General features: G+C 41.0%; 1 protein-coding gene and 1 long non-coding RNA gene across 9 annotated transcripts in view; one reads left to right on the top strand and one right to left on the bottom strand.

Annotated features, from left to right (window-relative positions):
• Window positions 1–16,434, bottom strand: part of APP (amyloid beta precursor protein) — a 258,939-nt gene extending 242,505 nt beyond the window's left edge. For all 6 annotated transcript variants that reach the window (XM_002920062.4, XM_011226002.3, XM_002920063.4 and 3 more), the window contains exon 1: window positions 16,122–16,434. In XM_002920062.4, coding sequence (XP_002920108.1) covers window positions 16,122–16,178 — 57 coding nt within the window. In that variant the 5' untranslated portion in view covers window positions 16,179–16,434. The remainder of the gene's footprint in view (window positions 1–16,121) is intronic.
• A 151-nt stretch (window positions 16,435–16,585) lies between these two features.
• Window positions 16,586–26,049, top strand: LOC109489766. 3 transcript variants are annotated; one of them, XR_004624169.1, is made up of 5 exons: window positions 16,586–16,721; window positions 17,476–17,720; window positions 19,592–19,684; window positions 20,580–20,789; window positions 23,985–26,049. It is a non-coding gene; the product is annotated as an uncharacterized LOC109489766 (long non-coding RNA). The 3 variants fall into 3 exon arrangements; XR_004624170.1 differs by having other exon boundaries at window positions 19,434–19,684; window positions 24,821–26,049; XR_002142878.2 differs by having other exon boundaries at window positions 19,434–19,684.

Here is a 26,049-nt window from a genome sequence, read left to right as displayed (position 1 = left end):
ACACCCACAAATTACACAGCTCCTGTTGCCCTAAACAGATTCATACATCTATTAGACATTATACTTATGAAAAGCTTATAATAACCTAAGATTAATTTTTTAAAAGACTTTATTTATTTGAGAGAGAGAGAAAAAAAAAAAAAAACAAGCAGGGGGGAGAGGCAGAGGCAGAGGCAGGCTCCCTGTGGAGCAAGGAGCCTGATGTGGAACTTGATCCCAAGACCCTGGTTTCATTGCCTGAGCAGAAGGCAGATGCTTAACCGACTGAGCCACCCAGGTGCCCATAATAGCTTAAGATTTCATGTTATGGAATAAAATGCAGGATATAAGATGGACCTTAACAGTGTGATCTCAGAAATGCTTTAAAAAAATGACATAAAACAGACATCTATGGATGGTAGGATTATGCATGCATCTGCATTTTCTCTAAGTTACCTACAAAGTACTTGTAATACTTTTCTACTTAAAAAACTCTAACATAACAGTAATAATAATAATAAAGACTCCCTCAAACATTAACAAGCTCTAAGCTTCTGTTCCTCTTGGTTATATTTACTATGCAAATGTAGGAAAAACTGCTAAAAAGTATGGCGAATATTTTAAGTTTAAAGACAATTTTTTAGGTTTAATAGACAATTGCCACAGAAAATAGTTATCTCTGTACTTTCACGTCATTCCTGCAAGACATGAGTCTTCTCGGTATTGGCCCATACATCAGCATTTGCAAAATTCAATGTGAAGAAAATACAGTGACTAAACTTAAAGATCCAAATGCCTTTGTGGGTAAAGGCTAGCAAACAGTTGAGAAGTCCTAAGGTTCAAATAGAAAAATGGTTAAGTTTAACACTTCACTGAAAATTAAACCTAAGTCACATGAATAAACTTAAATTCTTTTCAAAGCACTCTTCCACAATCTGCAACATCCAGGCTGATAAATATTTTAGAAAAATAACCTCTAACTCTCAAAGTTCACCCACCATGCATTTTCGTATTGTAAAACAAATACTTTACAGCAGTGATCCCAGGAGCAAACCGATCTCCTGCCTCCACCAACCCACCCTGCCATGCAGAAAGCTTTCCACATTTGCTTACATTCTGAAAATAATATGCCAGGAGTGTGCTGGGCTTAAGTTGTCAAGAAATATCATACTTGAAGTATAACTGAGTAAGAACTATGGGCACACACACAGGCAGCCTTCCAAAAAATAAGAAAAGAAAAAGGAAGGCTTAGCCCCATTGTTTCCAGGAACTGACATCATATACACAACAAAACATTTATGAAAATGCCTTGTCGATCTTTCCCTTCAGTGGTCAGCTGACATTTCAACCAGTGTTCAGAGTCACATGCCCTGGATCCGAAAGGATCCCCCCAGTTCCTAGTCCAACAGTGCGGACACCAAAAATGGTTCTAGGTATACCTGGTAATTTTATTTACCCTGCCCCCAAACAGAGTTTTATCCAGACTGGAGCATACCTTCTGGAGTGGGCAAGATTTTAAGGCTCCTGGCTCAACTGGTAGCAACCACCTAACATTTGGGAGACATACTGAAGTAGTCACAGCAATATGGAACAGAAAAAGGAAGAATCAGGGTGATGAAGAAAGAGGCCAGAAGCCAGAGGACAGGGATTAGGCTTTGACACTGAGCAACCCAAGGTTTCTAGATTCCAGTTTCTTCATCTGTAAAATGAGGGAATGTAGAAAGGGCTTCTGGATACTACCTGCTCCCAAACCTTATTCTTTTTCTGGACAGCGGGTTGAGTTGGCCCTTCTAACACAGCTGCACTGTCCAATATGGTAACCACTAGCCACATGCGGTTATCGAGTGCTTCAAATGTGGCAGGTCTGAGTTAAAATATGTTCTATGGATAAAATTCCAAAGACATAAAGTAGAAAAAAAAAGTAATGTAATCTATTTCATTAATAATTTTATACTGACCCTATGTTGAAATAATGTTTTGGATTTATTGGGTTCAGTCTACAACATATTAAAACTAGTATCACCCATTTCTTTTACTCTCTTATGTGGCTACTAGGAAATTTTGAATTACATCTGTGATCCCATTATACTTTTATTGGACAGCTTTGCTTTAGAGTTAGCCCTGAGCGTTAAGTGAAGGCCAGGGGAACTGTGAGATGAAATGACACCGGGACAGCACCAGAAGGGAACATCATTCCCTGCTTCTTCGCCATTAGGACTTGGAGCCTGTTGTTTCCACGGGCACTGACCGCCTATTTTGCAGTTTCCTTTGAATTAAATATAAGTGATGATGATGATTTAGTCTACTTCATAACGATGATCACAATCTTTTTTTAAAACTTATGCTTGCATTTTTAGGAGCAACTAAAATGAACTTGCACAGAAGGACTACATTTTACTGATCTCTAACTAGAAACTTTCCCACTAATTTTTGTGATCTGTATCAATTTATTTAATGTATTTTAAATGATCAGAGAAGTAGAGTCATTTCTATAGAGCCTGTTTACTTAGAGATACAACAGGCCATGAACAAACCTAATAAAATATTTATATGACTCAGGTAAATTAAGAATCTCAATGAAGAATACTCCAGTATTCTTCTCAGAACATATTCCTGGACCACCAACTTCTTCAATGAGGTGATCTTAAACAAAGGCATATATCTAATTGCCTGCAAAATAAAGTATCAACTATTTAAAGTCAATAAGACCAGCAATAGTCCCTAACTCTGCAATCCAGAGTCAACTAAAGACAAACCCATTTCAGACTGGGCTTAAAGCATAGCCAGTTACTATGTCAAGTATTTTCAGCTCTACAAAAACAGAACAGAATCCAGCATAAAATCCATGTCCTTTGGTGAAATTACTTTTTCAAATTCTATGAACTATTTATGACCACTATAAAATTATGCTGGAATTAAAGATTATGATTTTCTTATACTTTTAATTTCTACCTACCATATCATAATTTCAAAAAACTTTAAAACTTCTTTAATTACCACCTACTCTTTTTTTAGGGGGAAAGAAAAAGCATCAGTTTCAAAATATGGCCAGGGTACCATCAGAGAAATACACATTCAAACACACAAAGGCTACTCTTTCTGATTCTCATTATCAATCAACGACTATTCTGGACACTTACAAATTATCGTCTGTTTTCCTGAATACAGTCTCTAGAACTGAGAAGATAAAATATTTCCTTGACAGATACTTCAAAATAAAATCAAAAAGAAAATCAATGCCCAGATTTAAGATGACCAAACTTGAACAATGTTTTTGATTACTCTTAAAGACAATCAAGGGTTCAAAAAGAAAGAACGTGGAAAATAAAACCAAGAGTAGTTGTAGAGGAACCTTGATATTTTAGACATTTCAAGATAGAGCCATGTACCTACCATATATAAAACTCTTAGGACATATATTAAATACACCTTTGGGTGCTGTTAAATATCTACCATAAAACCTCAAACACTCCCTAATGTGAATGATTATATCTAGTCTGCTCAGGATTCTAGGGTTTTCCCACATCTTTATTTCATTATATACTTTCTGAAAAGTATCTTCATTTGGCCACTTTTAGAGTCACTGAATAAAAAAAACAGATAAGGAATTAAGACGAATTTTTAAATGGCAGTCCCATTTTTACTCATGTACATATATTACGGTTTAGTTTTCTCTCTTCAGAAGATTGTTCCATTCTATTTTCATAACACAGGTGTGCATGAACATATTTGAAAGGCTGTGTAGCAGTGAAAAAAAGCTGAACATGGTAGGCAAATCTAGCTCAAAAGAGGTTCTCAGCATCATGCTCTTTCCTAAAAACCTCAAAGCTTGTTTTATCCGCTATTCCATTCAAAGAACAAGCACAACAAGGTTACTTTAGGAAAGTCTCTAGATGAAATGAAAGACAGTTTACCAACAGGGAGAGTAAATTGACCCTGCCATGACGTTCCAAAGAGCCACTGGAATTCTGTTTTTCCATCACCCTGATTGGAAGGGTTTCCCAGGAACACAAGTCTAAACCATCTTGGGTACAAATAGCCAGAGTGAAGTCTCAGCTCTTGGGTGTTCTTGCCATAAAAATAAAAAAGCATTCCCCATCTCCTCCTCCATTCTTAAAGATGTGCTTCCTGTGTGGTTAGCCAACAGATAAGAAGTGGGCAAGTCCCAAAAACCTACTCTAATTGCTCACAGAGAATCTTTCCTTTGGTTTGATTCAGAATGTTTATGAATCTACCCATTTCCCTCTATATCCTGTTGTACTGCACATTCCAGAATGCCAGCTGCTCGTCACTCAATATCCTATCCTCTCCTTATTCTGTAAGAGAAGAATCTAGAATGTATTTCTGGTGGCAATATTCCAGCTAATACACTACATGTACCAGCCTCCCTTGCAGGGAGGTGCTACCATCTGGCTAATGGGATTAAGCAGACATTGACAAGGACTTCAGCAAAGGCTCCTAAACGTAACGTTCAAACCATAGTTGTTAGTGGCTACCCCCATTTTAGGAACATCTAAAAATACTACCATAGCTAAGAAAATGAAGTTCAAACTCATCAGAACATCTAAAGCTGCTAATCTACCATTTCCACACCTTCTCTCCCACCCACATTCCTATGGCTTCCTCTTTTGAACCTCTACACCTTCACTACTCCTGTCTGGAAATCCCTACCATGGCCCAGAGTCATCCCCCACTCAACCTTGAAAACCAGTTTAAATACTGCCTGTTTCTGCTATGAAGACTTTGTACATTTGTACACTGGGCCTAATTCTGTCTGCATCTCTTTCTTCCCCTATCAGGCTGCAAAATCCTTCAAGGCACAATCTGAGTTACTTGTTTACTCACAGCCCCACAAAGATTATAGTGCTCCTGTCACCACTGAAACACAGAAGGCATCTAGTATATGCCCATAAAATGAATGATGTTTTCAAAATTTCAAGAGAAAAGGAGAGAAAAATGCAGTTCAACAATAAATTAATAATAATAATTAAAAAAAAATAACTCCAAATCGGTGTCAATATCACAGAAGTCAATCACAAACGCCCTGAGAAAATTTGGAATAGAGACAAAACACATGGACACATAATTCAAATATCCAATTAAACATCCTGCATTAAACAAACCTCCTCATCTGCTACAAGAATCGATCAACAGGCTTGGGTTTGTGTTCAGTGCTCTACTTCTGAGATGAATGAGCAAGTAAGCAATGAGGCTATGTGTCAGAATTTTTAAAAAGCATTAATAATTTAACAAAGGTAATAAACCCATACAATAATATTTTAACCAATGTATTTTTTTTTCCACCAGCGGGGAAAATTATGCTAAAACGTCTTTCTAATCTCCTCATCGGGTATTTATGAATCAGTAAGTACAACTAAAAACACATACACATAAGAAATACTCCCAAAAAACTGAATACTTCCCACCAGTGCCCTTACGTGACAAAAATTTCACAATAAAATTCACCATGATAAAAATTTAACTTTTGAGTCCAGCTCACTGAGTGATATGAAATATTCAAATTGCAAATACAGACAAGGAAAGGAATTGCCTGGAAACAAAGCATTTCCTATCTTGCTCAGTGAAGTGTGTCCTCCCTGTCCCCCCCCCATCTTCCTTATCTTTATCCTGGCTATCTGGAACGGCCATGCTGATAAATTACTCAGTTCCTAGTTCCCAGGACTTGCACTGTCATAAGGACATCTCTATCCAGCAGCCTCGTTCCTACTGTTTCGGCCTTCCAGTCACGTGGCTACCCTCCGAGGACTCCCTCCTACTTCACTGAGCAAGTATGCAGTAACTTCAAAACTGCAATTCTGTCACATATGTGCTCTTGCCAAGGGGAGCCCTTCCCATTCCTCAAACTAACAGCAATATATAAGCTGCCTTTGCATTCCCATGTCCCATCAGTTAGCCAGGAACGTTCCCCCACACAAAACTTGGAGGATTTTAAAATACAGTTTACTATTATTGGATTTAAATTTTCTGGATTTTGGGGTGTAAGAGGATTTAACACTTGACATATAACATTAAAAATAAGCCTGAGGAAAAACACTAGCAAGATACAAGGCTAATCATAATGACCTCAATTAGATTTTCAATGCCTGTCAAGTTAATAGCATATAGTGGCATTGGCTTCAAGCCCGTGAACTTGAATAGTACAATTCTTTTAGAGAATAGAAGTAACAGGGGCGCCTGGGTGGCACAGCAGTTAAGCGTCTGCCTTCGGCTCAGGGCGTGATCCCGGCGTTGTGGGATCGACCCACATCGGGCTCCTCCGCTATGAGCCTGCTTCTTCCTCTCCCACTCCCCCTGCTTGTGTTCCTTCTCTCGCTGGCTGTCTCTATGTCTGTCGAATAAATAAATAAAATCTTAAAAAAAAAAAAAAAAAGAAGTAACAGAAGTCAATTTTTGTCTTAAAGGACCAATTCTGATCCTGGCTCACACTAAAGTAAAAAGTCAATACTAGCTGTAAAAAAGTAGAAAAGCAGCAAACTGAGAAAAGACAATGATAATGAAATTTTCATTTTGATGGCAACTCAGTTTAATTTCAATACACAAATCTTATTCAAACAAAATCATTTCTTGCCACCCTCAGTTGAAACTGTCCCAATGAATCCCAGGATTGACGGAACATTTCAAGAATGAGACACTTTTTGCTAGGCCAACTGAATTTCTGAAGTAATGTGAATGAACATTAAGTTACTGACAGCATTTATGAAACCTTTTCACAACAAAATGCTTCAGAAAAGGCTGAAAAAAGAAGTCTTATTTAAAAGGCTTTAATTTTCTCTTGACACTTGTAGTGAAGGGTCATTCACAATTTTTTAGACACAAGTTAATGCAAATGTCAAGAATCAAACACCCATTCTTTATCACCACAATATAAAATTTCAAGGGTACTCACTGAAAATATTTATCAAATATTTAGTAAATACTAAATGCAGTAGCAGTGATGAAACAGTATAGTAGGGCCGCCTGGGTGGCTCAGTTGGTCGAGCATCTGCCTTAGGCTCAGGTCATGATCCCGGGGTCCTGGGATATAGCCCAGCAGCATCCGGTTCCCTACTCGGTGGGGAGCCTGCTTCTCTCTCTGCCTGCTGCTCCCCCTGCTTGTGCTGTCTCTCTCTCTGACAAATAATTAAATCTTTTTTAAAAAAAAATAGGCTTAAAGAAAAGGTAACAGGTATAGTAAACTGTGATCAGAATCAATATTAATTTTTCTACCCGACCATTATTGTTTTTTAATTATTTAAACACTCTAAAGTAGGTCCTTCTGTCCCCAGTTTCTCTTCTACATCATGGTAAATACATAATTCTCTCTCCCAAATATCTAAGTTTATATTTGTATAGTGACGAAATCAGAGACCTTTCCTGATATCCCATAAAAGATTATCCCACAACACACTTCCACATAGCATTTCCCGATACCCCTTACCCAACTTACTTTTTCCTAGTCCCCTACTGCGTGCTATTTATTCTGTCTACCCCTCACTACACTGTAAACTCCCTTAAGGGCAGGAGACTCCGAAATATTTGTTAAATGAAAAAGTGCATTTTCCTTTGCTGGTTGTGCCCTTAAAAATCTGTCTCTCTGTGTATGTAAAAAAGCTATTAACTTTTCTATAAAAACTTTAAGTTGTGAGTAAATTTAATACATAAGTATCTTCAAATAAATTATTCTTAGAATGATCAGTCTGCATATTTGCAAGTTTTCTATGGGAGTTTCTTAAGAACTCATCACTTATATTTTCAAACTAATATGCTGTGCTGACAAAACTGTATTTGTTTAAACAAACCATAATAAGCAATTAAGAGCATCAGTATGGGAAAGATTTGATCTCAATTTTCATGATAGATTTTAATGTCAGTGTCTGAAGAGTTTGCTATGGTTTCAAAAAATTCGTGTCAGTTTTAAAGGTTCAACATTCAGGGCACCTGGGTTGCTCAGTGGGTTAGGCGTCCAACTCTGGATTTCTGCTCAGGTCATGATCTCACGGTCCTGAGATCGAGCCGCACTGGGCTCTGTGCTGGGGTTGGAACCTGCTTAGGATTGTCTCTCCCTCTCCCTTTGTCCCTCCCTGCTTGCATGCTCACTCTCTCTTTCTCACGCCTTCTCTCTCAAAAAGTAAAAATTAAAAAAAAAAAAAACCAAACATGTTCAACCTTCAAAGTAAATGAGGATACCTCTTTTTTGAAAGAAAAAAAATTAACAAATATGGCTTAGACAGCACATTATTTATCTTTATCATGTGTGCCTATAAATTCTGTTATAAAATAACAGAGTAGTGTTATGTATAAAAACAATAATTATGCTTATGAAAATTCATCCAATGGTAAGGGCAGATATAAAAAGTTCCTTTTTGGGGGCGCCTCGGTGGCACAGCGGTTGAGCGTCTGCCTTCGGCTCAGGGCATGATCCCGGCGTTATGGAATCGAGCCCCACATCAGGCTCTTCTGCTATGAGCCTGCTTCTTCCTCTCCCACTCCCCCTGCTTGTGTTCCCTCTCTCGCTGGCTGTCTCTCTCTCTGTTGAATAAGTAAATAAAATCTTTAAAAAAAAAAAAAAAAGTTCCTTTTTGGACTAATCAAGCCTTAATAGACAATACTATTTTATTTTTGAATAAAACTAAAAATTATGTTGCCTCATTAATTTTGTAGTAATTAAGCACATGAAGATAAGGAAACATTGAACAAATGAGTTTGTGGTCACTGGGGGTGAGGGGTCAGATCTAAGGAACACAAATATACCACAAGGGTGGGATTAAATCTCTCATGTTTCTTCCTGCAAAGTTTCTTCACATGGTCAAAATATATTACAGTCATTAAACGTTTGAAATTTAACAAACACACAAGAGTAATGATGCATTTCTTCACGTAACACAGATGACTGTTCTTGACACACCAGATTGCTTATTCTTGTTAAGGAGTCTTTAAGGCTAAAAAGTAATTTATCAGTCCTTATCATCTCAGATGACTTCCTACCATTCTTCAAGGAAGACATGATGTGGGCTTTTATGGAAGCAAACTGAAAGCACGGGACACAATGTTAGATTCTCTAAGAAAGAGAATTAGGCCAAGAACAATTTCATATCAACATAATTAATCCCCCTCCAGCCAAAAGAGTAACTTTTCTTGCTCAAATTTCTCAGCTAAAAATCATCTGAACCATAATAAAAAAAACATTAAAAAAATAAAAATTAAAAAAAAAATCATCTGAACCCAGAAAGAAAAAGTAAAGAGAAAGAACATCTGGAAATTCGAAGATACAAACACTGTTTGGGGATCCATCAGTAATAAGACCTTAAGAATTCTAGCATTTGTTCATCTATAAAACATGCTTATTGTTCTTTTCCCTTTTCTGAAACGATTATCTTGCTTATGCCTTGTCCCTGCTCATTGACCCTATACATAGGATTATGGTACCATCTCAATTCACCCCTCACTGGATCTACTCTGAGCAGGATGTTTATTCCAAACATGGCTACATAATTACATTCTCCTACTTGAACCCACTTTTTTTGATTGAGTAGGACAAAGATAAATACAAAGTTGGTGCTACGACTAATGAATCATCGAGCTTTGCATCGGAAGCTGGGGATGTACTGTATGGTGACTAACATAATATAATAAAAAATCATTAAAAAAAAAACAAAGTTGGTGCTATGGAAAGTAGTGGAATTGGGCTTTTAAAAAGACTCCTTCAGACTTTGCTTATAGATCCTTTCACGTTAATCATTCCTCAACTCCAGAAACACCAATTTTGTGTACTCTCAAATATCCTTACCCTAATTCTGAAATGGTGATTGAAAATCTCTTATTTTATAATAAACAAACTATGCTGATTTTTCAGAGTATGCTTTTAATTAAGCAGATCACTATAAAGTTTTAAAGATGTGATGGCCATCATCTCCCTGGTAACATAATTCGTTTGATTTTAAAAACCATTTCTTATAGAAATGTTGCATTCTCAAGCAGTCTGCTTTTTGGTTTCCTTGTACTCTGGTGACGATCACTTCACACTTCCATTTTAAGACCAAAATTCTTTTGCTGGCATTTGAAATCTTCCATTTTGGCCTTAATAGGCAAAACTGGTTTACTAATTTTTTAGAAGAAATTTTGCTAAAAACTAAGCCAAGCCTGTTCATAGGTCCTTGCACATAGCTGACAGTCAACTAATAACACAGTTAATAATCAAGCCAGTATACAAACTTGCTCAATATCAGACAAATGTGGCAAACTGCCCATATGCATACATTCAAAACAGGTCTTTGCGTTAGTGTAAAAACTGCTTATGCTTTTCACACATTTCCATACTGTTCAAATTTTTCAGTGAACCCAAATTATCTTAATGTTTTACAAAAAAGCCAACTGAAAAATAAAATATATATATATTTAGTGAATGAAATTTTAAAACATATAGTCTAAAAATTTTATCTGTAATATGTCATTTTTAAATTTAAATCAAATTCATTTGTTTTTTAGAGAACTGCCAATTTCCTGCAATAATCTTAGCTGGTCAGTTAAGTGCAGTAGTCAATAAGTAAACATCATATGGGTGTTTTTTCTTTTTTTCTTTTCACCTTTCAACCATGTGTGACTTAAATATATCCATTTACATCATCATCATCACATACGGTAATAACTAACACACACTACCTTTAAGGTGGCATCATATTATATACATTAAGTCATATACTGTTCCAAGCATTTTAATATTATAAGCGTGGGAACAATTCCACTACTTCCCATAGAGCTGGGCTTTTAAAAACCTCTCATCTTCTCCATTTCAAGCACTACCTTCTTTCATAAAATACTATAATCCTAGCAAAGTTCAAGTTAAATCTGTACTACAGGTTTCTTCAAAAATGTAGCCAACCTGAATCTAAGCTCCTTACTGTAGCTATAATTTCATACATGTGAACCCGAGTCCTCCGTCTCCACCACACTTTCACCAGTCGGCTAACTAATCTAACAAGCGTCACATTTTCATAGAACGATTAATTGGTGAACATGCCCAAGGCCTTTTTTTTTTTTTTTTTTAAGTGAATTACAGTTGACCCTTGAACGAGGGTTTGAACTGTGTGGGTCCACTTACCAGACTTTTTCTGTTAAATACAGTACAGTCCTGTAAATGTACTTTCTCTTCCTTACGATTTGCCTCATAACATCTTCTTTTCTCTAGCTTCCTTTCTTGTAAGAATACAATATAAAATTCATATAACATACAAACTGTGTGTCAACCAACTATACTATCGTTAAGATTTCCACAGTACCAATACTAACACAATCAGGATTAGTACTGTACCTTATTTCTAGAGCAGTCACTCAACCCCAATTTTTGGTGGACTTCTCTCCTTCTAAAAATGTACCAGCAATGCCTTGAACCCACTTCACATGGTCAAAATATATTACAGTCATTAAACGTTTGAAATTTAACAAACGTTTTTTTATCAGGATTACTCTGAAGAGGAAAAAACACAAAATGTTTTTTTCAAAGAAAAATACTAGTGCCCTCACAGAAATGGTTATTTCTTAAGCTATCCGTATTACCCTGAAGAAAATAGCTACATAACATTTCCCCCTTCACTACGGTTTTCATTTGCAAATTCAGTTTGAGGGTTTAGGTACTGCTGGTTTTATTTTTTTTTATTCACAACAACAACATATTAAGAAATAAACATTTTGACTAACCTTGCTACTCAGTCAGGGGGCGTGCTTATTCCTGCACCTGAACTTCCTCTGCCCGCCACCCCTCCAGCTCCCTCCAGCCCCTCCTCAGGATGGTGTCTCTGTATACTGGCTCTGAGTCACAGGGTGACAGCATTTCCAAGGATCTGCAGGAGGTGGTATTCAGCATCAGTCCCCACTCCATACATTTGCATCTGGGAGCCCATTATGAGAAGGAAACCATTTCACGATAAAGTAGAACATGGAGACTTAGAAACTACCAGCAAAAAACAAAACACAAACATAACATTTTATTTTCCCACCCACCTCTCAATGGCCCAGTGAATCACTTTTTTTGTCATGTCCTCACTCCCTCAGTCAAGCTCCTACTGAAGACACAGTAGCAGAGCCCTTAGATCGTGCTTTCAGCCCCTTCCCCCAACTCCTCTCCATCTGTCACAGCTCATGAACATATACTTAAAATGATTTGTTTCTTGTCTGTCTTCCCTGCTAGACTAGAAGCTTCATGAACGAAAAGACCATGTTGTTCACAGTATTTTCAGAGCTGTGGACATGGTTTGGCCCAAAAAGAGAATTAATACAACTGTCGCAAGGGTATAGATGGAGAGTTTAAGAAAATCAAACCCCAGGGGCGCCTGGGTGGCACAGCGGTTAAGCCTCTGCATTCGGCTCAGGGCGTGATCCTGGCGTTATGGGATCGAGCCCCACATTAGGCTCCTCTGCCATGAGCCTGCTTCTTCCTCTCCCACTCCCCCTGCTTGTGTTCCCTCTCTCGCTGGCTGTCTCTATCTCTGTCGAATAAATAAATAAAATCTTTAAAAAAAAATAAAGTAGACATTCCTATAAAAAAAATAGAAAAAGAAAATCAAACCCCACATTTGCTCCATCCATGCCCTCAGGCACACGTGTGTGTGTGCGTCTGGGAGGGGAAAGGTTGGGAGAGGCCTGTAAATACTATAAATGCAAAGACTTACACTCCCTTCCCCAGACCTGGGTTACAACCCTGGCTGGAAATGAACTACCAGGAAATTCTCTAGGATTATCTCATCTCATTGTTCCTTTATTCCTTAAACACAGATGTTTACACTGTACGGCTTTTACTCAGTAAACCACTTAATCTATACTTTCCTCTTGGTATTTAACACTTTCTATTTCCTATTTAGTCTGCAAACTTCCTGTGAGCAGGGGAATGCAGTTAAATTAAACCTTCCAACTCAGAGCTTTACCTTTAAAGTACGTTCATAAGATTTATTTTTGCGTATTTAATTGACATAATGAAACAGAGATTAAAGAAGTAATACATTAGAGATGTTTTGTAAGTCTCTTAAGGCAATATATGACCCCACCCAGATCAAATTTGCAGGAACGGAGTGTACATTTCTACTGAATTTTATTGCACTTCTGTGACAATTTAGTGGCCACATGAAAGGCATATAATAGCTATGCTTATTTCTGGAATGACTGACAACCTTCATCTTCATCCAAATATCTATATAGAAGTCTCTAGTATGCCATAAACAGTCACATAAAAATAAGGAGCCTCCAGCAACAAGGAGAAGGCCTTATCTACAGGATAACCTCTCTGTTTTCCTTCAAACCATTATTCAGTGGACCACATTATTCCTTTTGTATTGTTTTCAATCAGTCATTCCCAACTTAATCTTGGAATCTATTTAGTTGCGTGTTCCTTTTGCCTTCCCCAGTCAGAACCAGGAGTCATTATTCTAGCTGGAATACTTTTCCGCAGTGCTAGTAGCCTCCCAAGTGCCATCAGGCGCCTCTGCTGGTTAGGGTGACAAGAGAGAAGCTTTTGTGCCCTGCTGGTCGTCATGACTTCCCATTGATTAGCGAGAAACAGTGACTCCTTATAGATCACAATCAAATCTGAGCTTCGGGATTCTGTGTCCAAATGCCTACTTTTTGGGCAGTACTAGTCAGTGTGAGTAGGTATCTATAATCAGTGAATTAGGCCCATCATCAAAGCAAATCACTGTTTCTAGGTTAAACCCCCCTGTTTAGGTTAAACCCCTCAATACAGTAAACTAAAATTTAAAGAAGTTTAAATAAATAAATGTAAGAGGCCTTTAATTTCATATTCTATCAATACACCAAACTCATCAACTCAGGTCATAACAACAAAAGTGGAGGCCCCATTATCTTGCCCTTATTCGTTTCTTTTTTTAGAGCCACCTGCAGTACAGCTATTTTCTAAGCCCTACAAAAGACACTCAACTCATAATTATATATTTCAATGGACACAGATATAGCTGAATTAATCCCCCTCAAACCTCATTAGAGTGAATTGCCTACCCTTCCACCAATGCTTTGCAGAATGGACTAATGTGCCTTTCACCTCCACTCTCTGAAGGAAGTGTCAGTAACATGTAAAAATGTCCAAAAGAATGGCAGAAGGAGCAAAGAAATGCACACAGGCCAAAAAATAAATCTGAACCATATTTGCCTACATGCTGCCTCTTATACAGAAAAAAAACAGTGATCAAAAAAGTTAAATATTTACATTTTGCCAAAAACTTCAAATATAAAGTTTATGGTATGTTTTTAATTACTTAATTTGTGTGGGGGGTTAGTGTGTAGGAAGACAATCAGGAAAATAATGAATACCTGTAGGAATAAATGTGAGTAATTGGAGGAAAAAAGAATCCCCTTACTTAAATGCATTTTTTAAAAATATGGAAAACTAAATGCTTTGCCTCTTGAATCAATTTGTCTTAACTAGTTCTAGGGTGATTTCTGAACCACTTACAGGTAAAAGAAGGGAAAAAAGTTCAATGACCTTGTAAATTAGGGACTAAAAAACTGTTGTGGTGTGATAATCTGCAGAGCCTCAGTGTAATTACGGAAAAACAGTGGTCTGGGAATCGCTTTTTTAGAAACGAAGGGGGAAAAAATGGAAAAATTGGGAGAGATCGCAAATAGGAAGATACCAACTGGGAACCCAAACGATGCGAAATACAAGCTCTTCTGCCCCAAGTGTCACGCAAACAACTTCTTAGCATCTTTCGTTAAAAAAAAAAAAAAAAATTGTCGTTTTGCACAGGCGTTAGCTGAATGTTCGAGAGTTGGATGAATGGGAAAGACTTGCTCTACACCTAGCGGTGGGTGGATTTCACCAGGCTGCAGCCTCCACACCGCTTTTCTTTTGCTGCACTGCAGAGGCGCCATCTTCTCCGTCTTAATCTTCACTCAATTCAATCCTTTTATCTGCACCCTAAAAAAGAAGACCCTGAGGACCCTCCCAGCAGCTCGCAACCCCAGGGGGGCTAAACCAGACGGCCCCGCGCTGCCAGGGAAGAGACCGCGCCTTAGTCAGACAAACGCCTCCTTTGATCCACAAGAGGGGAGAGCTCGTGCCTCCCCACCACCCGCCACTGCCCTTACCAGACGCACACCCCACTGTCCGCATATTACTCCCCAAGGACTTTTCAGCCCAGCACAGAATTTGCAAGCCTCGGAGGTGGTGGGAGATGGCTGTAGAGGGGCCCCCAGGCTCCGCCACAGCGGCCCCAGCAGCGCCCCAGCCCCCTCCGGGACAGAAGCGCAGCGCCGGGAAGGGAGTCGAGAGGGAGCCTCGGTGGCGCACAGACCAAGGCGGCTGGCTCAGCCACCGCGCCCCGGGCTGGCGAGGGCGGGGTGTCGCGGCTTTTGTTCCCGGGAACCTTCTCCCTTTCCGGAAAAAGCTAAAGATGCGGAGCGAACGCCAGGGCCGTCCAGGCTCGGGGAAGGTGCGAGGTGGCCGTGGGTCTCCGACCCGTCCCATCTCTCTCAACTTAACACAAAAGGGAGACGCAAAATGTACAAAGTTTGCCTGAGGAAGGTGGAGCGCGACCCCTCTGGGGTCGCACTGAGGCGGCCGCAGCGAGCAGCCGCCAAAGGGAAGGAGCGGGAGGTCCGGGAGGGAAGGGGTGGTGGGGATGAGAAGGGAAGGTGAAACTGGGCGGAAAAGGCAAAGGGAAGGGGGGTGCTTTCCGAGCTGTCCCGACTCCTCCTCCCCAGGGCCCCAGAGAAGGAAGGGCAGCGACCGAGACCTGAGGACAGGACCCAGGGACGCTGCGTTTTCGGTTTTCCCCCACGTGCTCCGTCCCCCTTCCCCTCATCTGGAAGTCTCTCGCCTCCCTCGGCCCCCGCCCGCGAGGCAGGGACCGAGTCAGGGTCCGAGCTCAGGATCGCCTTCACCCCTCCTCGCCCCCAACCGGCGCGGACCCAGGATCCCGACGCCTCACCAGCTCCCTCTCTGCCGGCCGGAGCGCGCGTCCCCGGGGCAGGGCTGGGCCGGAGGCGCGGATGCGCAGGGCTCCTGCATGCGGGGGCGTGAGACGTGGAAGGAAGACGGGTCCCCTGAACTGCCCCGGGCTTCTTCGGATTAAAGACTTGGGGGAATCGGGTTCCCACCGAATCTCCCCCACCCCCAATTTCCGAGGCGCGGCACCCACCTCCAACGCCCGAGCCGTCCAGGAGGCCAGTAGGACCAGGGCCAAAGCGGGCAGCATCGCGACCCTGCGCGGGGCACCGAGTGCGCTGCTATGCGAGTGGGATCCGCCGCGCCCTTGCTCTGCCGGTGCCGTCGTCGCCGCCGCCGTCTCCGGTGGCCCCGCGCTCGCGCCGCTCCGGCTGCTCTCTCCTGCCGCTGCCGAGGAAACTGACGGAGCTGGAGCGCGGCGGCTGGGCTCCGAGCCCGGCGAGTCAGCTGATCCAGCCCACCCCGTTCCTCACGCGAGAGAGACCCCTAGCGGAGACGCCGGGGAGCTGCGCGCGCTCGGACCGGGAGGGGCCCGCGCCCCCGGCGCCCACAGGTGCGGCGTCCTCGCCTCCTCCGCGCCCCACGGGCCGCCCCGGCCGTCGGCCCCCCGGCCTCTGCAAGCAAGAGTGAGAGTCTGGGGCCGGGAGAGGGACGGTGCAGGATCAGGGGAAGGTGAGTCGTAGGACGTTTGGGCTCCAGAAAAGTCGGGAGCCCTCCCAGCTCGTCGCCTTGAGCTTGACTCATCCGACCCCGCAGGCCTCTCTGGGATGTCGTATAAAGGGCTGCTGCTAGGGTGCGTTTTTATCCGCATTTCATTTTTTTGCCTTGGTTTGGTGGGGGGAGGCGTTTCTGGAAGAGAATAGGAACAAGACAAGCTTAAAGGAAATAGAATTTCTTTGCTTGTTGAGAGAGTAAAAGCCTCATTTTTTTTTTTTTCCGTCAAAAGCAGCCAGCTGCAACCTGGATTATCTATCTTTAGAATGAACCAAAGGAGAAAGGCACCGGACCTGGCGAACAAGGGGGCGACCTATTTACTTCTCCTTGAAGGAGGTGTTTTTTGTTTTTAAAGTTTTGTTCATTTGTTGTGTGCTTTTGGTTTTTGTTTTGGTAAAGGGACGGTCAGCAGCAGGGTTTTTTGTTTTTCGGTTTTTTGTTTTGTTTTGTTTTGTTTTTGTCAGGCAGGGATGTAACATCCATCCGAGATGAGGGTGAAGTGAAAGTTTGGAAGGAAAAGATTTGGAGAAATGATTCCTTTTCGACCCTCATAATTAAGAACTTCTTTTTTTTTTTTCCAAAGATTTTATTTATTTATTCAACAGAGATAGAGACAGCCAGCGAGAGAGGGAACACAAGCACGGGGAGTGGGAGAGGAAGAAGCAGGCTCATAGCAGAAGAGCCTGATGTGGGGCTCGATCCCATAACGCCGGGATCACGCCCTGAGCCGAAGGCAGATGCTTAACCGCTGTGCCACCCAGGTGCCCCATAATTAAGAACTTCTGACCTCAAACCCTGTCCTTGTTCTTCATTGTATCTGTCCTACATTACAGAAATGAACCTGCTCGGAAGCCAGTTTCTCCTAGATTAAACACAAACCATCTAAGGCTAGAATGTTATAGAACTGCCCTGCTGTATTCCCTGCTCTTGACCTGAAGGAACAGAAGTCACTAAGCCACGGTCCACTATGGTGCTAGGGGGAGGGAATGAAGCCACAGCCTCTGGCCATTGGGACCAAGGCTCAGCCAGAAGGATGCCTACTTCCTTCCTGAGAAGTCAACTTTCATCTGCCCCTCCCGTAAGTGTTGTCTTCTGTCATTCCCCCCTCAAGGCATCCAATCCTGATCCTTGGTTTACTTTTTTTCCCTGTTCTTTGAATGTCCTCAACAAATAATAGCAAATACTTGTTACAGGGTAATGTTTGTTTACGTGCTTTATGCTCCATACTTCCTACAAAAGCCAGTGAGGCCCTTCCTATTAACCCCAATTACAAGATAGGAAGCTGAAACTAAGCAAATCCCAACAGCAAATAACAACACACATTTACTCACCAGGCTAATTCCCTCCATCCTAGGTTTGTATGAACAATTGAAGGCAGCTGAATGCAAAAAGGAGTATAACTCCAAGGTGGGGAGGGAACAGGGCCAGCTACAAATTGTGCAGGGTCTTCTGCAAAATGAAAAGGTGTCACCCTTTGTTCTAAAATTAAATATTTTATTTTATTTTATTACAGATTTTATTTATTGGAAAGAGAGAGCGTGAGCACAAGCAGGGGGATTGGGAGAGGAAGAAGAAGGCTCCCTGCTGAACAGGGAGCCCTATGCAGGGCTGGATCCCGGGCCCCTAGGATCATGACCCAAGCGGAAGGTAGATGCTTAACCCACTGAGTCACCTAGGTGCCCCCAAAATTAAATATTTTAAGGTGGCGACAGCAGAATGTTCAACCAACCATGGGGCTCCTTCTGAGTGCTGGGCCCTGTGTCATGCAGGATGCATACCTAGGAAGCCGGTCCTAGGGAGGAGGAAGTAATTTTTAAAAGTAAGGGACTTTTATTAAGCACAAATTCAAAAATATAGAGGTGAAGTTATAATCTATAAAAATAAAAGTTCTTAGATATAGCATTCCTCTTTCCCCTATTGAAATTCACGGCACTCACACATTCCTTGGACAAGATGTTCCCCAAGGAAAGATGATTAGCTCCTGTGTCAGAATGATGGACATTCTTTACATTTTCTTCTGCTCTGTCACCACTCCAAGATCCTGATGGCTTTTACTTCTCAACCGCTGTCTCTATTCTGCATTTAATGCCATTTCCTGCCCTGAGGTGTCTTCTGGGTCCCCTGAGCAGGAAATACAAGAACATCCCTAGCCAGAAGAACACTGCAGAACGGTGGATGGGAATGACCACCCATTGGCAGGAAACTCCACACCAGTGTTCCAACTAGAGGCTTCAAAGCCTCAGTTTGTGAGAGGTTCACTAGCTCTTCAGATATGCATTCTGTCTTTGTGCTGTAGGGTTACTAGAAACTTCTTGCCCCATTAAAAGCCCACATTCCTTTCCTTTAACCTCCCGATTAGATGTCCTTTTTGTATCCCTGTGACCAAGCAGCTAGTCTTTTTCACACCATAGAAATTTATTTTCTCACAATTCTGGAGCCTAAAAGGCCACAATCAAGCTGTCGGTAGGGTTGGTTTCCCATGATGGCACTATGACATACTTGAGAGTTTCACATGCCTCATACCTGTCTTCCCTTCTAGAACTTCATGCTCATTCCTCTTTGTAGACCAGAAGTAGATCTTGAATTGTATTCTCTCTCATCTCTCTCTATCTTCTTAAAGATGAAAAGGCATTATTACTTCCTTGTCTTTAGTGCAACCTTCAATATCTACAGAACTCTAACCTGTAAATAGCATTTAAGCTTTTCATCGTAAAATATTTTCCCCCAATAGTGGGTGCAGTTTTTCACATAGTAAGCTATTTTTTTTTCTTTCTAACGAATGGGCATGAAGAAAATTAAATGAATAATTAGCACTTAACTCACCTGCACTTGACTACACCTGTGTAACAGACCTGCCTGTAGACAGAGGACGAGACGTTTCATCTGCTCTTTTTCTTTGGTTACTGCTTCATTCATGGGCCTTTAATCTTCGCTGTGGCATCCACGAAGTGTTCCTATATCTTCAAATAATACAATACTTTAAAAATGAGTTGTCTGCAATCGCTTACACAAAACTACTTCAGAGACAGACGTCAAATTCAGGTAAGTCATACTTTACAAATGGACTTGGTGTAAATCAGTAGTAACTCTATGGGAAAACAAAATCAAGTGTTTAACCGGGCACCATTATTGGCAGCTGACTTGTATAACTTGTTTGAAGAATGGTGGTAATTCCAAGTTTCCCACGAGGACTAAATTAACAGAATAGTCCCTTATCTTATTGAATAAAAAGGGAAAAAACAAGAAAGAATAGGCCATACATGCCAACCCAAAAGGTAGGAAGTGTAAAAATCAATCCAGCGGCAGGAAGACTTAATGGGGACTATACAAAAATTACACCAATTTGTTTCTTCAGAGAATTTTAATAGGGCGGCAATATGTGATAGTGGAAAAGGGCTCAGGCTTTGAGAGATCTTGATGACTACACGTCAGTTTTAGAAATAGTTATGGAAGCCACCAGAGCCTCTGTCACTGAAAATCCCTCTTCATCATGTGGTGTAGTGCCAAACTCAGAAGGTGCCTAACAGTGCCTGACCGACAATAGAAATCAGTTCTCTCTTCTTGAGAGAACAGGAATTCACATTAGCTGTCACTTAGTGACCAGGATGGTCCTACTTTGACCTTGCATCGACCTTGCCAGGTGCTGTCAGCACAGTAGCTGTCTACCCAGTGTTACTTAGGTGGGTCTCTAAGGAATAGTTTGCCAATAAAAGTCCCAAATTTGTGAGTGATTTTCTTTTTAAAAAAAACATAAATGAGAGCAGACTCAAGGTGACTTTTTTATCAGCCTACTCATTTGTATTCCAATATGCTTTTTTGAATGGGAGAGAAAGGGTTGGAGCTGTAGAATTAAGTGATATGCTAAGAATTGGGCAAAACCTTGACCACTCCCAAGGGCATGTCACAGGTATATGAAAGATATGCATTCTGTTTGCAGATGGAAAGGACTGGAAAGGCTGCTTGCCAGAGGTGCTGAGAGGATTTCACAGGGCTGGCCCCTCCTGCAGAATGGAGGATGACCTCACATGGTGAAGAGGAGTCACTCCCCAGAGCAGCTGCCAGAAGCCACAGCTTGCCATGGCCTGGGGCCATTGCCAGTGCTCCACAGGGTGACAGACTTTGAGGCCGAGGGATGCTCTGCTGTAAGGTATTGAAGACCTCTTTGTCTCCACACAAATCATACTTAGGATTGTCCTTTCAGTTCACCTCTTTAAGGAGAGAGAAGTTCTAGAGTCTTTGATAAGTAACTCAGCTTTCAAAATCCTAGCGAAGACGAGAGCCAGAGAAGTGTTACCTAACCCTAAAATGATTGGGAAGATTCCAGGCAGATAATGCTTTAAGTGTTCATGAACACCTTGTATAAATAAACAACATCCTGAATGACAAAGCACACAAACCGACTAACAAATAAATAAAAGCTTCATAGGCATTCAGTATATAACTTTTGTCCCTAAGCAAACACCTGACTTTGCTGTATCCCCCAAATGTCCCGTGTGATATTTATTCCTGTTAAAGTAAATAGAACTCCTGAGAATGAAAGTGTTTAGCATTGGTGGATCAATCAAATATTTGTACACTTCCACCGTGGGAAGGATAAAAGCCTGATACATTCACTCCCCCTCAAAGAGCTTATGTTTAGGTGAGAAAAATATCTGGGGAGGAAAAAGGCGTAGTGAATGGTGACTGTCGTTAACAATACTGCATTGTATACTTGAAAGTTGCTAAGAGAGTGGATCTTAAAAGTTCTCATCACAGAGGGGCGCCTGGGTGGTTCAGCCAGTTTAGCATTTGGCCCTTGATATCGGCTTAGGTCTTGATCTCAGGGTTGTGAACTCACGCTGGGCATGGAGCCTACCTAAAAAAATGTTGTAATTCTGGTAGTGATAGATGTCAGCTAAACTCACGGTGGTAATCAGTTTTATATATACACACACGCACACACACACACATTGTATACCTTACACTAATACATTGTTATATGTTAATTACGTCTCAACTTAAATTTTAAAAAAGCAAACATAGTGGAAAACTTATATCAGTAAGGGAAACTTTTTTTTTTTAATTGTGCCTCTTTTTATTTTTTTTTTTGATCTTTAATGATTTTTTTTATTATATTATGTTAATCACCATACAGTACATCCCCGGATTCTGATGTAAAGTTTGATGCTTCATTAGTTGCGTATAACACCCAGTGCACCATGCAATACGTGCCCTCCTTACTACCCATCACCAGTCTATCCAATTCCCCCACCCCCTCCCCTCTGAAGTCTTCAGTTTGTTTCTCATAGTCCATAGTCTCTCATGTTTCATTCCCCCTTCTGATTACCCCCCTTTTCTTTATCCCTTTCTTCCCCTACCGATCATCCTAGTTCTTATGTTCCATAGATGAGAGAAATCATATGATAATTGTCTTTCTCTGCTTGACTTATTTCACTTAGCATTATCTCCTCCAGTGCCGTCCATGTTGCAGCAAATGTTGAGAATTCGTTCTTTCTGATAGCTGAGTAATATTCCATTGTATATATGGACCACAGCTTCTTAATCCAGTCATCTGTTGAAGGGCATCTCGGCTCCTTCCATGATTTGGCTATTGTGGACAATGCAGCTATGAACATTGGGGTGCATATGGCCCAGTAAGGGAAACTTTGTGTAAAGTATTCGTGGGTGTATATATGAATGCATCAAAACTAGAGTCATAAACCTGTAGCACTTGAAAGAGTTAATCGGGGACATCAGGAAGAAGGGTTTTTTGCAGGGGATTTGATAACAACAATAAAAAGAAAAGAATAGGGAGCAAGAAGGAGGATATTCTAAGGAAGGACCATGTAAATACATCCAGAGTGTTCATGATGGAGCTGATAATTGGGAGTTAGCTGTGGGGGGCACAGTTAATGTTTGAGGAGGTGAGGAATTTAGGTCAGATGGAATGGGCAGCAGTGGGCTAATACCGCTCACAACAGGTTCCTAATCAATCTGACTTATTCTGACATGTCTAGAAAAATGTCTGTCAGTGGGGAAGATGTAGGGAAATTTGGAGGGTGAAAAAGTTGGAATTTATTGGGAAAAAATAGGGAAAATTGCCAGAAGTGTCAGGTACGACCATGTCTAGGATTTGTAAAAAGTTTGTGAAAAGACATGGTAGGACACTTCATTCCTAATAAGACCAAAGGATTACTGTGTACCCGGTCGAGGAATTTACCTGCAGTATCTCACTGAAGGCTTGTGAGTTGTGTTGGGTCTCAGATGAGGAGGTGACCGGGGTTAACGGAACCAGGAAAGGGTGGGGGAGGAAGGATACAATAGGAAGGAACTTGAATATGGTCTATGGAGACTGAAGGGTGGCGAATGGGAGACAAGAGTTGGCGATGTGATGGGGCAGTCATCTCTGATGAGTAGCAGCTGTCCCCAGCAGATGAGCCGAGAACTATTCAGATGAAGTTACCACAATATCACAAAAAAGCAGAGATGTCTCATGTTTACTTGTAACAGCCAGCTTGTCACTTAGAGATGAGGTATCTGGGAGATGAACCGTAAATATTCCTGTAAATACAGTGTGAGAAGGATGTGAGTTATATTTCTATCTCAAGGTTATTTTCCAATACATGAATGAGCTAGAATAATGATTCTTGAAAAATGGGAAGAATAATCTCTTTTAGCACAATTTTCCAAACTCTTGTATAGCAGTGTGTTACTAAGTGTTAAATACATACACAGTAATAGTTCTGTAATCACAGGAGTTTGAGAAACATGCGTTTAAATAAAATTAAACACATATCTTTATTTTAGAATGCCTACCACCCTTTAAAATACTGCTCTGCGGTTTGAATTTTATAGCTCTTTATACAGCATCCCTTTCTCTTCTGTTTTTGTTTTTGTTTTTGTTTACTGCATTAACTCCTGGGACTAGTGTTGCCCCAAGCAAGCTTTAGGGAACTCTGCTTTGAAGGCCTTTTAATGGACTCTTGGACTTTTTTTTTTTTTTTAGACCCTTGCAATAATGAAGGTTTATAGTATATGTTTTTGTCAAAGCGAATGGGTTCTTTCCACTGAAAGGTGTTTCCACACATGACCTTGAAGATAGATTAATAAAGGAAGAAAGTAGAAATAATAGGCTGACAGACATTTTAAAGTAGGGCATAACAGATGCCATAAAAAGCATTCTGAATGTTTAAAGTAGGAGTTATGATGTGTGTTCTATGGAAGAGACCGGATTGCAGTCTTTGAATATCTGTAACACGCATATGCGAGTATAGGACCAGCATCTTCCCAATTTGGGGGAGATATGGGCAGAATCCAGTTCACATCTGAGCCTGCTTCTTTTTAAATTTCCTCATGTAAAAAGGAGGAAGTATTGCTCGGTTTACAAAATACGCCTCAGGATAAGACTTGAGTTCACTGAGCTGCCTTTCATCTTCCCGGATAAGGGCCCCTAAGAAGTGGCCGGGACCTCTCCATCGATGAGCGAAGACTTCCAGGAACAGAGAATTGAAGGAGACAGCTATTGGATTAATTTTAAGAAGGTTTTGCTGGAATTTCTCATAAAGAATACATGGACAGTAAAGACATGAGAAATTATAGCTCTCTGGGTCAAAAAAAAAAAAAGAAAAGAAAAGAAAGAAAGAAAGAAAACCACCTCTAAATTCCCATAGTTTTTCTTAGTCTTTATTGAAAAATTCATTTACTGCTAATGGTGTCAAGAGGTGCTGTCAGCCCTTGTTATTGTACCAAAAAGAAAAATAAAGAAAAGGTTTAGGGAGCCCTGTCTAAAAAGGAATGTTGTCATTTCTATTTTCCAACTCTCAAGTGAAAACAGATTCTGTTATCTCAACTTCACAGAGCTAAGGGCCCAATAACCACCTTGTTCTCGTGAGTTTGTGAAGCCTGGTAAGAAATTTATACTAAATAAAAGGGGGAACTGGGCAAGCCATTGCCTTTCGGAGAAGAAGAATAAAATAAGATGGAAATCAACAGGGAAAATGGTGAAAACACAAGTCTAGGTTTTCAGATGATTCTAGAGCCCTAGCATCAACCGTGGCTTAAGTCTTAGAACATATCAAATTCAGTACTAATTTTGGCCTATATAAGAAAACAAGTCACAGATTTGCTGAAACTCCATTGTAGCATTTTAGCTTCAAGTCTTTGGGAGCTACTGGGGAATGTTTTTCTTTCTTCCCTCAGATTCTATCAACATTGTTTGGTGCTTTTCCACCAAGATCTCTAAACAACTCCAACAGGCGTATGCAGGTGATATCCAGAAGAAGGTAGACCAAGATATTAGAAACAGTTGGAGTAACTCAAGTCTTTAATATTGTCAATATTAGTCTCAATAATTCCACACCTAGACAACATGCATGAGAGATGTTTTCTCAGCCAAGACGAAGGAGCTCCAGCATGCACCGTGACATGCGTTCCCTCATTAGGCATGCTTCTTTTTGGAATTAGTCTTCAGCAATAATCATTCAGTGTAACCTTTAGTCTCCATGAACCAAAACACAGCACAACCTCGGGCTTTACCCATCCCTTGGGATTGAGAAGCAGTTCTGTGTGTAAGTAGCAATTTCATCCTGATTTTTCAAGCTTGGTGCTCTCTCACCTTCCACACACTTGAAGAGAAGATGTTGGGTTGGATGGCTGGCCCTGAGGAACCTTATCTTTCATTTCTCTGGTGAGAAAGAATCTGATTTAACATGGTTTTCCTTTACCCTGAACATGCCAGGTGACCCTTCCCCATCTTGTAATATCCTGTGACCACCTCCACCCATTCATCCCCAGCTCTTGCCCAGTTCCTGTGAGTTGAAAGAGAACGCAGAATTACAGCATTCAGAACCGAAGCAGATGTAGTGCTTGGATAGGCCAAGCCTTTCTATGATGAGGACTTATTGGCAACCCAGAGAAGTGGGGTTGCAATCCAGTCCTCTTGCATCCAGTCCTCTGACTCTTTATGGGAAAAGCTTGGCCCTAGTCTCCCTGACTTCTCATGCTCATTTCATCTCATCTGGACATCTCACCAGACCTGAGTCATGAAAACAGTGGGGCACCGAGGCCAGCCATACTCTATGAAGTGGTGGTATTTTCGCTCATCTAAACTTGGCTTATCTTTCTAAAAACTTGGGTGTTGGAACCCAACTTGGAAATCACCTGTTTGATCCTCCCACGCATGCAGGTCTCTCACCTGCAATATTCTTGAGACAATTATTTGGTTTCTGCTTTCTTATTTCCTGTTATTAGGAGCTATCTTCCAGAAACATAAAAATTTCACTAGAATGTTTTTGTTGTTATATGGAGCTAAAAGTTACCTTTTCTGTGACAAAGGAGGCAAGAATCGACAATGGGGAAAAGACAGTTTCTTCAACAACTGGTGCTGGGAAAACTAGAAGCTACATGCAAAAGAATGAAACTGGACCACT

Source organism: Ailuropoda melanoleuca, chromosome 1, assembly GCF_002007445.2.
Source record: "Ailuropoda melanoleuca isolate Jingjing chromosome 1, ASM200744v2, whole genome shotgun sequence".
Lineage (NCBI taxonomy): Eukaryota > Metazoa > Chordata > Mammalia > Carnivora > Ursidae > Ailuropoda > Ailuropoda melanoleuca.
Note: the sequence above shows the minus strand (reverse complement) of the source record. Positions and strands in the feature narration are given on the sequence as shown.